The sequence below is a fragment of the Battus philenor genome, unplaced genomic scaffold (assembly GCF_028537555.1).
Source record: "Battus philenor isolate CCGP_79_NKW_IND1 unplaced genomic scaffold, ilBatPhil1.0.hap1 SCAF_1, whole genome shotgun sequence".
NCBI classification, from domain to species: Eukaryota; Metazoa; Arthropoda; class Insecta; order Lepidoptera; family Papilionidae; genus Battus; species Battus philenor.
Genome location: NW_027181661.1, coordinates 18620472 through 18635861, shown reverse-complemented (window position 1 = coordinate 18635861; position 15390 = coordinate 18620472). Strand labels below are relative to the sequence as shown.

At 44.2% G+C, this 15390-nt stretch overlaps 1 protein-coding gene across 1 annotated transcript in view; it reads right to left on the bottom strand.

Moving 5' to 3' along the window:
• Positions 1 to 3623: 3623 nt before the first annotated feature.
• LOC137919919 (polyhomeotic-proximal chromatin protein-like) overlaps positions 3624 to 15390 on the bottom strand; it is a 44986-nt gene continuing 33219 nt past the window's right edge. Inside the window, exons 13-30 of the mRNA XM_068763144.1 lie at positions 14007 to 14208; positions 13507 to 13670; positions 12719 to 12828; positions 12102 to 12225; positions 11862 to 11982; positions 11537 to 11646; positions 11358 to 11462; positions 11159 to 11248; positions 10291 to 10341; positions 8905 to 9075; positions 7749 to 7935; positions 7486 to 7637; positions 7159 to 7336; positions 5194 to 5285; positions 4903 to 4987; positions 4449 to 4621; positions 4061 to 4280; positions 3624 to 3972 (exon numbers count right to left, since the gene is read on the bottom strand). Coding sequence (XP_068619245.1) covers positions 4062 to 4280; positions 4449 to 4621; positions 4903 to 4987; positions 5194 to 5285; positions 7159 to 7336; positions 7486 to 7637; positions 7749 to 7935; positions 8905 to 9075; positions 10291 to 10341; positions 11159 to 11248; positions 11358 to 11462; positions 11537 to 11646; positions 11862 to 11982; positions 12102 to 12225; positions 12719 to 12828; positions 13507 to 13670; positions 14007 to 14208 — 2334 coding nt within the window. The 3' untranslated portion in view covers positions 3624 to 3972; position 4061. The remainder of the gene's footprint in view (positions 3973 to 4060; positions 4281 to 4448; positions 4622 to 4902; positions 4988 to 5193; positions 5286 to 7158; positions 7337 to 7485; positions 7638 to 7748; positions 7936 to 8904; positions 9076 to 10290; positions 10342 to 11158; positions 11249 to 11357; positions 11463 to 11536; positions 11647 to 11861; positions 11983 to 12101; positions 12226 to 12718; positions 12829 to 13506; positions 13671 to 14006; positions 14209 to 15390) is intronic.

Here is a 15390-nt window from a genome sequence, read left to right as displayed (position 1 = left end):
CCGGCCGCACGATTCCCCGGGGCGGGCAGCACCGGTGATAAGCAGGAGGTGTTGGTGCCGGCGCGAGGTGCGAGTAAATCCAACCTCGATGACCGTGGGTTTCTAATAACAAGACACGCGGCTGCGCGCGGGCGCAGAGCGAGAGAGCTTCGCACAGAGACGCACTACCGCGCTACCCAGCATGAGCATCGCTCGATGTTGACACGAGCGATGCGGGCACAGGTTATACTGTCACAGCGTCACACTGCGCAACCGTTGACGAGGGCACTGTCGTCATTCGTATAGACACCACTACCGTCGGGTATGGGCACCGTCATTTTCAGTTTGGGCGCAACTCTCACGTGTCAGTTTCAGAAACTTGAGCGCGGACAAATGGACACCACTGTCGTCGCAGGCGGCGTCGCCGAGGGTCCCGGCAACACTGTCGGCGCGGGCACGTCTGCTGATCTATCGCAGGGGTCCGCTTCGATCGAGAGCATCACCGTCATTGGTGCGTCTCGTCAAAATTATGGGCACCGCTGACGTTGGGGTTGGGCACCACGTTTTTGATGCCTTGTAAGCGCATTAATTTAGTAGGTGTCTACGCCTTAGTTATAGTCCATAGGTGTGAACGACTCTTTCGCGGATGTTGGCATCACAATCATCACAACTATCGGGGTCGCGAACATCTCCGGCAGGCAATTGTCACTGTGGGCACGTCGCTGGTGGGCGCCGGCATCACAATGACGGTGGTAAGCGTCGCAGTTCTCAGTACAGTACTCCCCCCCTCCCCTGCGGATCCGGCCTCACTGATCCCCTCGTTGGTGAAGACTAACAACGGTCGCGGGTGTGCGCGAACGTCCCACGAAGAGGCAACGCCATCGCGACCGTGAACAACTCTTTCACTGCGAGGGTAGTGCGGCGCTGAGATTGGGCGCCGTCGAGCCTGCAGTCGACACCACCTGTGCCGACACAAAGGCGCTGTTTTAAAATTGCAACTATACATAATTCATGCACACGCACAGTGATTTCAATATAAAAAATGAACACTAGACACAGATAAGAAGTGTGATTTTGGACGCGCCTAAACAATTAGTTTATTCATTTCACTGGCCGGGCAGCAGCAGGGGCTGCGGTCTGAGGCGCCACGACGCGCGGCTAATCTTGACTTCAAGGGATCAAATCGATTAGTCACACTTGGAGGCGGTCGCCGATTATTTGCGAGAGCTTATGGTCTAAAAAGCTATCTATGAGTCGTCTCACCGATGGCACATGCCAGTGGATATTGCTAGAGGCTGCGACGGCGGCTGTGATGGTTGCTTGTAGTGAACAGCGACGACACCATAAAGTTGGCATTGGTGGTTCTGAAGACAGATGCAGCCAAAGCGATGACTCCGGCAGCACAAACACAGTCGCAACCACCAGCCAGGCGCTTGTTGCGATTGTTTTAGCGACCTGCACATAAAACGACTAAATTGAAATAATATTGAAAAAAAAATTGAAATAAACTGATAATATCGTAATAACAATTAACTTACCGTTTTGATTGGGGTCACTGTATGTTGAGTGTGAAGTGAAGTGAAGGGAAAATAAAAAATTAAATCAGTCAGTCTCATTCAATTTATTAATAAGAAATGAAATAGTGTTGAAGTTGTAACATTAGTGTGAGAGAGACGGGGAGCCGCTCCTGCGCGAGCTGCCCGCAGCTGTCCGCGGCTGCCTCAATTGTAAAGTGAACGAGCCGATGGGAAATGTTTGACCGCGAGGCCGGCGCCGACCGGCTGCTCCACCTCCGTGCCGGGACGCGCCGAGGTTCGTGAACAACAGGCGCAGGAGCGGCGCAAAGTGAATACAATACAATATACAAAACGAATTGTCCGCGATTGTTTCGCCAACGAGAGCTTCACTCTAACTAGTGAGTGTACGCCGGCAGACTTCAACTACATACAAAACATTCACCGGCCGCTTCAATAGTTTAACCCTGGAGCTTAGAGTATGATATTGTACTGACCTGTTTTTGGTATTTAACGCACGTTATGTTATCTATGTACACCGCGTCGCCGGCGAGCAGGCCGCGACCGCGCACGCGCGGGGCGTCGCGTTTGCGTTTCGAAGCAAATACGAAAGAAACTCATTAAGACAGACTAAATCTCAGCAGAAAGTGTCCACAAAAATAATATAGCACCGTAGACAATTTAGATGATGACGCGCGAGCGAAACAAACCGCCCGCTAACAACCGCGCGCCCCGCGGCCTCCATGACAACGAGTAAAAAAACGCAACACGTGTGAACTGACCGCCCCCCCCCCCCTCGCCCCCTCCGCCCAAGCTCGCACTTAACCACATTAGAACTTAGGTGCTAGAAGTTGGGCGCCCGCGAGTCAGCGGCCACCTGCGTTTAAACGTAAACTCTTATAGAAAAAACATAAAAAATAAACTTTATAATGCAAAACCCCCATACGAAGTGGCGGCGCGGACACGCGGGCGCCCCGCTTAACAGTTAACTTACTTCATGTACCGACGAGAGCGGCACCCCGACCCTCGCCCCCGCCCCGCCCCTGGCGCGCCACCCTAACCTAATTAACTACGCACTAATTGACTGTGCGCGCTGCGCACGCGCTGCCCACGCGGCCGGCCCGCTGCGCCTGAGCAGTCGGTCCGCGAGACTGCTTATTCCACTTAACTTGGGCGTTGTACCCCCTAACACACTAACAGTAGAACTGATTCATTTTCATATTGTGTCAATAATTATAAAAAAACATATCCGGCACAAGTGAAGTGACGCAAACACAGACAGCTTAAATAAACAGACAATGATGAGCTGAGATGAGTGGGCGGAGTGGTACTACTAAAAACGAGGGTGTGGGGCGCCGCACGCACGTGCCGCGTCTTACTGCTACAGTAACCAACATAAGACAAAGTAATTTTTTTTCAATTTAATAACTCGCACGGCCGACACGCACCTCTCTCTGTACACGTCGGAGAAATGAGAGCCCCACAGTTAAGTTCGTACAGTTTCCTATTAAATATAAGCTTACAGGTTGTATTTTAATACAAAAAGTCCTTAATGCCTAACTTACTTTGTAGCCGTCCACAGGGAATAGCACAAATATTATTCCTACAGTAAGCTACTCGCTAATCTAAAGGTGCGTATAGTGCCCGGGGGCAACTTACATACATTGTTACGTATTTTCGGATCAATATATAACATAACATCGTGTCAGAAGTATGTACGGTTCACTTTGGCCATGTGACACGGCGCGCCCCGTCGTCGTGTCTAGAATGGCCAACTGTAGCCATCAGGAACAGTTCATTGTCTATATTCAACAGCACGCTGTCCGCTCTGAGAGGTTCACTTCGGCCGCGTCCCGAGCGCGCGCGTCGCGTGTGTCTCTCGGCGCACAGTCGCTGCCGCCGGCTGGTTGCGCGATCACAAAGGGCGACTGCGTCTATTTCCAACGGCTCACCGCGCCGGCGCACAAGGGACCGCCGTGCCGCAGTTCAGAGCGGCTCACTGCGCGCGCGCACGCTTACAGATATTTCTTATATTGGCAATTACATAACATAGACAACTACAACACTTGACGAGCTTACGACTAATGACAGTTCCATTGTACGACTATCGGAGGGAGCGAGACCCCCCCCCCCCCCGCACGCACCCCGCACCACGTCACAAGTCATTAACAACGATTCACTGAGCACTCGTACAACTGAAACCTGGTTTCAGGTCACGTGTGCGGACACAGTTTAAATAAATTATTATGTAAAGCTTGAAGGACCATTAAATTCTAACGTTAAAGTACCGAATGAGATAACGAGAGTCCGACGTGAAGTGACCAACCCTCGGCGCGGCCGGTGCTCCTCGCCAACTGACCGTCGATCCGAAGCCGCCGGCCGCGCATTAACATTAAGCTATCTATACACAAGTACAACAATTGAACACTGAACGGTCTTCACCCGCGCCGCGCCGCGCCCGCCTCGCCGCCGCTCCATTCTGCAACCAACGAACATGTATTCGCAAACCGGAGGAGAGCGGTCTGCCGCAGAGGCAGGTCCCGGCGGAGGACGGGGCCGCAACTTACCTCAGTCGTGGTCAGCGGAGGGCTGATCATTTTCCGGGCGCAGCGAGTCGATGCAGGCGACGATCTTGAGCGCCGGCCCGAGCTTCATGGACAGCGCCATGACCAAGTGCTCGGGTCTGATGAGCAGCAACGCCTCTCCGTCCACCTCCTGCATGAGGAACTCGTCCGCGTACCCGGCGCACCCCGGTATGTTCCGTATGAAGTCGCACACCTCCGTCACCTATATACATATACAGTGCCCCGGGTCAATATTATTATACATAAGATACATGTTTCAGCTTAACTAATTTAGACTTGAACAAGAGAGCAGGACCTGCTGGATAATTGAACTGTTACACACACACACGCATGGAATGCACAAAGAGGTAAGGTATCGACAGTGTCTCACCGTCCATTTGTTCGCGTTGGGCATCTTGGGCTGTGCGGCCTCGTCCGGCGCGCACTCGGCGGAGCTCGTCTCCGGCTTCGCGGGCGGCCCCGGCGCCGGCTCCGACGTGTCCATGACGCTCGAGCTGATCCGCGAGAGGCCGGCGCCGCTGCTGTCCAGCATCTGCTTCTTGCCTACACCGAGGACAATCAACAAAGCTTATGAATCTGACGCAGTGTCTCCTGTCTTTTTTATCGACACAACAGGTTCGGTGACAAAATGGTACGAGTTAATTTATATATAATGTGATTAAAAAAAAGTTATTACTAATAAGAACAATTTTATATTTCTTTGGCCGTACACTTTATAACCTGCCTTTGACAGTGGGGGGCAGTATTAAACTACAGGAGGCTGCCGTTGCGAGTGCAGCGCGTGCGCACATCGCAGAGGTAGGTGTATATAAATGTAAACTCACGCGGCGGTTCGTCCGGGGAGGGCAGTTTGTTCTCCTTGTCGTGCTCTTTGTCAGACGCGGCCCACTCGCGCAGAGGTCTATTCACCTGCGGACATCAAATACTTACAAACACGGTTTTTCTCAACCGACGATTACATCGAAAGTTCTTCTGAGGGCGCGCACTACGCTTGTACTTGTGTATCGGTAGTTATACCTAAGGGACATGTTGCCCAGGCTAGGTCGACCCGTATTTGTTTATCGCGCACAGACGACATTATGTCGCGTACGAGTAAAAAAAAACCATCAACTCACTGCGAACGGCTCCCCGGCTTCCTGGATGACGTACCCTTCAATGACGTGGGTCAGTATGTTTGGTTTGACCAGAGCCTTCGGCAGCGCTTTATCTAAAAACAACATTCGCTTAGTTAATTACTAGTGTAGTTACATTTATTTTGATTATATGGTAATGCCAAACTTAGATGGTCTTATATGTCATTTTAACAGCACAAGAATTTTATTTCGCATGTATATATTTCGTTGTAAATAAATATAATTTTCTAAAATTTGATTTTACTTATTAAAATCATGAAATCTTTTTAGAGATTAAATTGAGAAGAACATGTGAATTTGTTTCAAGTTTTATCTAGTGGCTGGTTCGGGTCGACAATATTTATACATTAAATAAATCAATACTACAATGAAAGCGTATGAGCTAATAATACATTTGAAAGGTTTGAACGAATGTGAAATAATGACTACATGAATTGACCCTCAGCGGGTGATGCGTGAACCAAAACGAAAACAAACAGGCCAACATGAGAAGCGTCAAATAATAAGAACATCGCCAACGATCAACAAAACTGAAATAGCTGCGCGCGCACAGACATGACACATGTGTGGATGGCGGAGAGCCGCGTGGTGGTGGTATGGTCGGAAGGAGGGAAGGAAGGCGCGCGAGTGTGGCTGCGGGGGCGGTGGAGCGGTGGGGGGCGGTGGTGGCGGTGGTGGCGCTGGTGATGCAGGGCCGTGACACATTGATATGAAGTATTTGTTAGACTCGTTACGTTTACCTAGTGAGTCGTGGGGCGGCGCGGCGTCGCTCGACCACGCACAAAACGTTGGCATAGAAAAAGTTACCGCTTTAGGGAGCGCATTGGTGCGAGACCGCGAGCGTTCAGCTTTCCGTTTTTTCGCCTTGGACTTGGTGACTACGGGAAACAACGCTTTCGCATTAGCCGTCGCGCACACGTCCGCGACACAGACACACAAACAGCAAACTCTCCTGCGCTACATCACATCGCATCACATCACATCGCAATCGTTGATTAACACACAGTGGAACAAAGTCTCCCGTGCAGCAGTGCACGGTGAGGCCGTCAGTCGGCCGCAGGTGCACGTGCGACAGTGGAGGCATTATGCAAGACGGCGGCGGTGACAATCAAGCGCGCGCGTGACGCCACAACAGTTTTATCACGAAATGTGCACCGGAAATGCAGCCTTCAACAAACACTCTCCACAACCCATGCATCCATATCCCACCCACCCCCTGCAACACCAGGGAGCAGAGACTGAGAGAGACAAAACCTTTACCCAATACACCCAATGGTAAATCTCTTCAATTGTCAAATTTAATCGCAGCAAACAGTACTGCGAAATCAGGTCAGAGAAAAAGTCTCCAAGGGTAATATAATGTGCATACTAATTGATTTAGAATTTTGTTTCCAAATACTTTGCATTTGCTCTTCTTTACATCAGGAGTGGATGAGCATGGTTTAGATTTTACTTAAAAAAAGGAAAAAAAAGTAGCGCTAGCCGCGAAAAATTAATTGTGACTTTTAGGAGTTGATGCTGCGTCAGTATCACAAATTGGTTCGAGCGTTTTAGGGCCGGTTGTTTTAACATCAAAGATGCGCTCGGCTACGTGTGAAACGTGACGCTATTTTTAAAAACTTGATAAGGATAAAGTCATTCATTTCATTCAGTTTCGCTAACTTAATGAAACCCAACTGTTATTGAAGATATTGTGGATCGCGTGCCACAAGAACGTGGGAACAACAAATTGGAACAAAATGCCACCTTTTGCCATAGTTAAGTGCTAACAAGTATTGAAAATTTATTCACGAATTTTCATGTAAATTGCGAACAAACTTCTTTCCCAACGTATTAATTCAACTGCTCACCTAACCTACAGAAATACAACAACAGGTATCTATTATCTAATTTTAAAATCATTATACACATGTACATGTATCTAATGTAGGTGGCGTGTTCGTTTACCGTGTGCGGTCGGCTGGCTGATGTGGCGCGCGGGCTGCGAGCTCTTGAACAGCGGCGCCGGGCCCGCCGACGACACAGGCGTGGGCACGACCGTCATCGGCGTGGGCACAGTGGTGCTGGGAGTGGGCACAGACGAAGAAGACGCCACAGTTGTGACCACCTGTCGCGGGACAAAAGCCTTGCTTTAAGGTTGACATTACTTTATAATTATTTAACCAGTTTTTTTTAAGTAATTTGTAGCGCGGACCGTAATGAATTTATACCCAAAACATATCGTAACAAAGATAGGCTGCTATGTGATGTTATGTGATGATGAAGTGTTATCACCTGAGCAGTCGCGGCGGTGGTCTGGTGGGCGCCGCTGGGCGCTGACGCGGCGGGGCTCGCTGCGGAGGTGGCGCAAGTCGAGCTCGCCTCGGTGGCGCACGGCGAGTCCGACTTGCGCGGACTGGACTTGGCTTCGGCCGGCGCGACCGAGCCTGTGTAAAATATAAAATAAATCGGTTAGTCACATTTCTTGTTACACCGTCCTTCATCACAGTGCAATCATCTCAGAAATAATGCTTTAAACATCTTTTCATTCATCTAACCAATTGAATTTGTGCTAGTGGATATGGCGGCGTCATTGGCGGCGGTGGTGGTGGTAGTGGTAGAAGTCGACGACACCACTGTGACGGTAGTGGTGCTGGTGGTAGTTAAAACTGACGTGACTGAAACTGCTGCATCGGTGCTTTCAGATTGGACTACGGGCTGCGAAAGTTGCTGAGCCAACGGCACCTGCGGACAAGGAACAGCTATCAGTGGACAGTTGTTGACAAGACATTTCTCATATTTTACGTTTACATCGAGTTCCACTCGGGCAGCGGGGAGCGGCTCACGCGGTGTTCAGTGATCATCGCCACCTATGAGCACATTCACATCCGCAAGAGCAAAGTAATTGTAATTCAACAATCATAAATTTAGTCAAACATTTATTTATTAAGTAATTAGCGCTTAGTCTAACAAGTAAGACGAGAGTTGGAGGTGAGAATATGTCACATAAAACCAATTAGATGCATCCGAGTATTTAACTCTTGGACATCTGAACAATAGAGAAATGATTTATTTGTTTACAAGTTCAGATAATTAATGTTTCTGTTTAATTTGTCAACAACAAAACAACAATTTAATATTTGAAATGTAAAGTATGTAGATTTTGGTAAAACAAGGCTTAATGATTTATATTATAATTAAATTATTTAACTTTGTAGTCATTAAACGGAACGAGACAATAGGTGACGCTCCTACTCTAGACCCGGTGCGTCGTACACGGCAGGCAGAGTGCGCTGGACAGATTAAAAAAAAATGGAATGATTGTGAATTTTCAGGGGTGGAGGTAAAGTTTTGTGACGTAATGTTTCCATGAAGAGTCGCAGCAAGTGTCACGTGGTGTGACAATTCAGGTGACGCAACACATAACGGTCCCTGACGCGTTGGTATTTATTATACTTCAACAAGCACCTGCTTGATATAAGCTTACATACACAATTTTTTTTTTTTTAAGAAATATAAGAAGCCGCATGTGTTCACCTCTTATTTGTTTACAATTGTTTATGTCCATTGTAATGTGTCTCTTACACTTGCTTATATGGCATGGTTGGTATAGCATCATAATAATTCTGTCCAGGGAATAAAAAATAGCATATTGTTTAGAGCACAATTGAAACAGCTTTATTGTACGACAGAGAAATAAAAAGCAACACTAACCTGTGCGGTCAACTGAGGACCTTTATCCTCCTCATTCTTGACGTGGGCCACAATAGTTGCTTGAGGCTGCAACGGCAACACGGAGCCTTGCACCGGAGCAGCGATGAGGCCCACGGTGCCCTGCGTGGCCTGCAGCGTTAGTTGCGGCGAAGCGAGAGTGTTCGCCGACACCTATAGATAAGACAACTAAGCAGTTCTATCTACGTTAAGGTTTCTTGTTCGTATTCAGTTCGACGCGGCTCAGCAGGACCACTGTTTAGTAAACATTGATTCTATCAGAACAGGATAACGATCTGGCATCGCATGCATGGAAGGCTTTCAATTCACGTTTGGTATCTCAGTAACAAGTATGCGGGGAGATTGAATCATGCGGATTTCACTAGAGTAATCATGCACATCTCAGACATAGCACAAACGTTAGAACATTCAACATCAACACGACGGCGGGGCGACCGCGGCCGATGTTTCGGAACGTAATCAAACAATTAACAACAACAAGCCATAGATCGGTGACGGGGCGTTACTAGTAACTATAACCAATCAGAACATGTTTCACAAAAATAAAAATAAAAGAAAGGGGTATACAGATCAGAATAATTAGAGACAAAGATATCATTTTGTTACACTACACTATTTAAGCGTTATTGGTTAAGTTCCTACCGATGTGCCAACTTATTATTACAGTTCATGTTACCACAAGGCACTACTTGTAATATAATTATATACTTAACAAAACTTGAAAACAAATTAGCATTCATTTACGAGTTAGCATTGTCCATTTATATCGAAGATGTTGTGAACAGAATCATTGGGCATTGGAATGTTTATATTGGATACAGTGCAATGATTAAGACGAGGCTCCACGTAGCTCAAAGAGCAATGGGTCAGCTGCGCTCGGAGCTTTACTGCGGGACCGTAACGGATGTGAGGGGATGCAGCTCGAATGTCTCGCGTCTGAAGTGGCAGAGGGCGGGGCGCAGCCGGAGGACGTCTGGGCCGTAATGTAATCAAGTGGCGACCACGAGCCGCCCGCTAGGCGGACCGGCAACGTGATCGGGGTCACAACAAGTCGCCGGATGCTGTTGGCCGTTGTATATATCTTTGGGCAGGGCTATGCCTAAGCGTCTATCGGCCGACATGAGTGAATATTGATTTTTATGTTTTTCAACTATTCTGCTAGATTCCTTATTGTACAGATATATCCAGCCCCCGGAGAATTTTGTGTCTCTCTCTACATTAGAGAAATCGCAATCTGATAGAAACATTTACTAATATATGGACACAGAATACAGAAAGCTGGTGTTCCGATACATAGAAAGCAATAGAGGTTCATCATGCCAAGTTCGAAGATGGGACTACCTCGTGCTGTAAAATTGCCGGATAGACCTGCATGAGAGGCGTGGTGATCAGCGGCGTCCCGTCCAACGTGATTGCAGACTGCCAACGCACGACCAAAATATTGTTTTATGTCTACACACTAACCAATAACAGAATTGATTGGATCGTGTTCAAATTACCGTTTTAGTGTTTTGGTAAAATTGAAGTTTAGTTTTGCACAAATGTGGACTTTCATCTTGCTTTCTATTCAGACCAGCTTATTATATTATTAAACAGATCCATGTTTCACAGCAAAAAGAGAATAATGAATTCAACCGCTCCCATACCAAAGACCTAACTACAAAGGTCACTTGTTAAGAGCCAAGCCATAGGTTGTTCTTTATGTTGTTATAAGTAAAAAAAAGACACCTCACACTTGCATTAATCCACACAACCATAAAGCGAAAGCGTGTCCAGGGTCACATAATAGCAAACTGTTTGCTCATATTTTTTTTAAGTTTAATTATTAAATCAGGTCAAAAAGATATATTTGCATTTTTAACTACGAACACTATTCAGTCAAAGTAATTGCTTTCAATTTTAAATGATCAGGCAACCATGAAGTTTCAGTGTAAATAAAGTATTTATGGCAAATTCGATGGGCCTTTTTTATAAAACATATCACTGTAATTAAGCATTAATATATTGTTAATAAATATAATATAAAAACAGTGCATTATGTGTAAAAGTTTGGATGGAAAATTAAATTAAAATTCCATATCCAGCGACGCTATTAATTTATATTACAGGCATTCCCATTACGCTAAACTAAGTGTTAGGTTCACACGGTATAAAACGGGACGGCGATATTAAAAGCCATGTTCATTGTTAATGTGGCACAGAGCGGAGGACTGCGCGACTGCACGAGAGCACTCACCGTTTGCAACGGGGCGGTGTGGTTGAGGGTCGGTTGCTGTTGAACCGCCATCCCCACTGACGTCTGGACTAGCCCATTCCCCACTAGACTCTATAAAACCATAAACATTGCGTTTGGATTCATATTTATGAAAAATAATTCTACTGAAATATTTAGATGTGGTGGAGATCAATTTTTTTTAGAAGAAATAGAGAATCACCTGTGGCTGCTGTTGTAATGTCTGTACCTGGGCAATGGAGCTCTGTGGTGTTTGATTCGTATTGAGTTGTCCCACAAGTGTTCCCGCTTGCGCCATACCCCCGAGCTGAAACAATTCATTATGACATTATAGGGATTGTTTATATCACATACTTAAGATCGATTTATAAAAACACTTACCGGATGAATTTGCTGTACCATGGATATAGTTTGTGGAAGTCCAGCCATGGGTAGCGTTTGTGCAACAGAGCCAACAGGCAAAGTACCCTGTTGCATTCCAAGGGTCAAGCCTGAAAAAAAATGAAATATACCATGATTCTTCTTACAGAAATACATTCACTGTAACCAAATTGAATATTATAGTAGTTAATAAGCCAGAATTTACCATTATTAATTTATTTTTATTTAATATTCTTTATTGTACATGTTGGGATACATTTTAGTAGTTTCATAATAATAAACAAAAGAAGACAATGAGCGATCTTATCACATTACAGTATAATACCTTGTTGCTGATAGTGCTGAACCATCTGCTGGGTTTGTTGCTGTTGTTGTTGAAGAAGCTGCTGTTGTTGCTGCTGCTGCTGTTGCTGTTGTTGTTGCTGCTGCTGTTGCTGTTGTTGTTGCTGGAATTTAAAATATTAAAAAATGATTAATACAAGAGAAAAAAAAAACATTTTATATTTCAAACTAAAAATATAGGATAACTTATATCATTACAAATAAATAAAAGAAATGGTATTACAATGGTAACCTGCATGGCCTGCTGCTGTAATAGCGCTTGTTGTTGGAGGTTCTTGCTGATGGGCTGTTTGTCTTGGACACTGTTGATTTGTGTCATCTGACCGCTAGAGTTCATAACCAGAAGTCTGCAAAATTAATAAGTATTTATTTAAAATAATAGCAAGTGCCTAGAATAGCGCCGCCCTCGAAAAGAATGACAAGAATTTTGTTTAATATCAATATGTTGTCCAGCAACTTGGCACCGTTAGGTATCAGACAGCTGGCTAAACACCCATTTAACCATAATTTTATTAAAAAAAACATTCTACATAATATAAAACACTTAACAGTATTTGCCTGAACCAACGAACTGTAATAGAATCAGATTGAGCTCCCATATAATGGCATCCTCAAATTTAAAGAAATGAGGATTTCAAACCCGCACTGTTCAAACTCAGAATATCTTTTTTTTTAGTTGCTTATACAATTCCAGTTGATATTCTTTTCGTTCCGAAGAAAGCACATACTGGAATAATTCCTGGTTCAAGTGGAAGCTGTTAATCTTAAGCATGTCTGTTGAATCTGTGGGGATATGCTTTGCAATTGTGTGAAATATTAATATATATATATAATACTGACGGTTGTTTGTGTTGTTGGATTTGATGCTGCATCTTATTGGTCTGATTGGCAGCGTCTTGTTTGGATCCAGGTGCTGGAGACCTGACACCTTGCTTCCCACGATGCTTGCCCTGGAATTCGAAAAATATAATACAGCATTGTTCATTATTTTCAAAATAAATATACCACAGTAATAAAACCTTTTTTAATATCTTTTATATTGCTAGCACTGCTATCCAAGAGATATTTGCAGATTCTGCGGATTTGAAGTGGCGGGGCGCGAAGGGCATTTTGTCTAAGACCTCCTTTAAGTTGGAGAAGCTTGAGGGTTTCCTAAAAAGCCTTAGCTAGGTCAGCTTGTGATGTGTTACATCTTTGCCCTCATTTATTAACTAAATGAATATTTAAATCACAAGAATCCTTGGCCATGAGTTTGCTTGAATATTTAGGCTATATTTGACAGAGTATACATATATATACATAAGTCTCTATTATTTTTTAAGGTGAGTTTCCTGTTCATCTCCACAATGACACCTTGCAAATCAGAGTAGAGCCAAATATAAAAAAATTATATAAAATAATTGATCATCGATAAAGGATCTGATAAAAATTCCAACATTGAAAAACCTTTACCTTTTATCTTTATTTTTATGTCATTGTTCCACATGGATTTTCATTCTTATAACATGTTCGACAGCACAAGTGACTTAAGCTACTTTACTTGATCTGTCACAGGTATTCCGATCTAAATTGATAACATGTCAGATTTTAGACGTATGAGACAAGTGTAAAGGCAAGTTTACACTTACATGATTTTGTGACTGATTGGTGTTGGTCTGGGTAGAAACTGAAGAGGCCGGTCTTATCCCGCCCGAGGGCAGTATGTTCGAAAGTGGACGCGACGTCTTCGTTATCCCTTCAGACGAAGCTCGGGGCTTGGACGTCGCGGTCGTTGCGTTGGCCGCACTCACATCTAAACCAATTAACAATTTACAATTTCAATACAACATATATATGTTATGTTATGTATAGCGCATGAGCTAGTTTCAATTGCTAGGCTTACATGGTACATTCGCAATAAGAGTGAAAAGATATATTAATATGCAAAGCACAGCATTGAACAGATTTTGTACATATGTATATATATCATACAAAATAAAACTACTGTTTTTTACCTGGATTACACTGGTGCCCAATTAGCATTTAAGAACGTAGAATCTCCAAATGCCACTTTGGTAGTAGGTAAATCCAGATAAAAAAAGTATAATATTCACTAGACACTAAAGTTTCACCAGAATGAGATACTAACTGTTGTGCTGGACGTTGTTCTGTGGTGAATGCTGAATGAACATGGACGGCGGCGCGTCGGGCTGTGTGCCCCTTATGAATATCGGGTTCGGTGCGAGCAAGCCGCCAGCGGGAAGTGTGCCCGCTTGCAGGCCACCGGTCCACACTTGCGGCAGCGCGCCGGATATCTGCCACGGAGCGAACTGCATAGTCTGACCGCCAGTCTGAGGAATCACCGAACACTAAAGTTAAATCATAAGAAGCCAAACGCACCCGTCTAGGACCGCGCCCTACCACCGGAGCGAAACAAAGCAGAAACCATTCCACTAATTTACTTTATCATAATAAGGAATGAATACATAAATGAAAATGATACAAATAAATTGCAGGTATACTAATAAATAAGGCTTGCAGCTTTTAAATGTCAATGGGTCAAAAGCAGCGACCATCACTTCACTGAATAGAAATGTAAAAAAAATATTAAAAGAAAACATAGGACCAGTTCACCAGAGGATAATAAAATCTCTGATAGCCCATCAGGACTATATGATAATAAAGGAAACCGATTCGGAGCCTTAGAAACACGCAGTGTTGTGGGGGGTCGAATCGAAAAATGTCATTGGATACTTTAGCTGTCAGATAGTTACATTGTGTAAACTTTAGAAGGCCTCAATAAGATAAAAAAGAATAGCAACTATCTTGTTTACTTGTAATTGTAATTTGATTTGTCCATTTTGTTATTCATTTATTCATATATAGCGCTTCATACAACATAATGAACGAAATATTTATTACACTATGTAATGTAAGGGCTAGTAAAAATTATTGATCCGACGTTTCCAAATTAAAAAAAAATGATACGACATATTTCAGAGAGGTCACTTTATAAATAGCGTCAAACGAAGTTCAAAACTGTACCTGGAAGTTAAAAAAAAAATATCCATCCCGAGAATTTTAAGGCGAATCGTCTGACTCAAGTTCAAAAATAATTACATGTTAAACAAACAAAACTGTCAAACGCAGGAAATTCAACGCGACTTGTACAATGCGCGAAGTATAAAAGTAAAAAAAAAATTAGAAAACAATAAGATGAGAACTTCAAAAGTTAATTGTAAGATAAAAACAGGTAACAACAAATAAAATGGACAAGTGATAGGGACATCATGCCCCGTGCGAGTTGTCTTTTCCAGTCATTATTGACTCATGTTTTGTACTTATTTATACTACTCGCGCACTCGCTTTTCAGATCAACTAATGAAAAACACCGGCTTCCAATTTAAAACTCAATCACGTTCCACATAACATGCAACAAAATAATGATATTCGCAATTGCATTCAAATAAATAAATAAATAACTTCGCAAATATATGCACAGGTGTTCGCAAGTGCAGTCAAACAAAATTTCA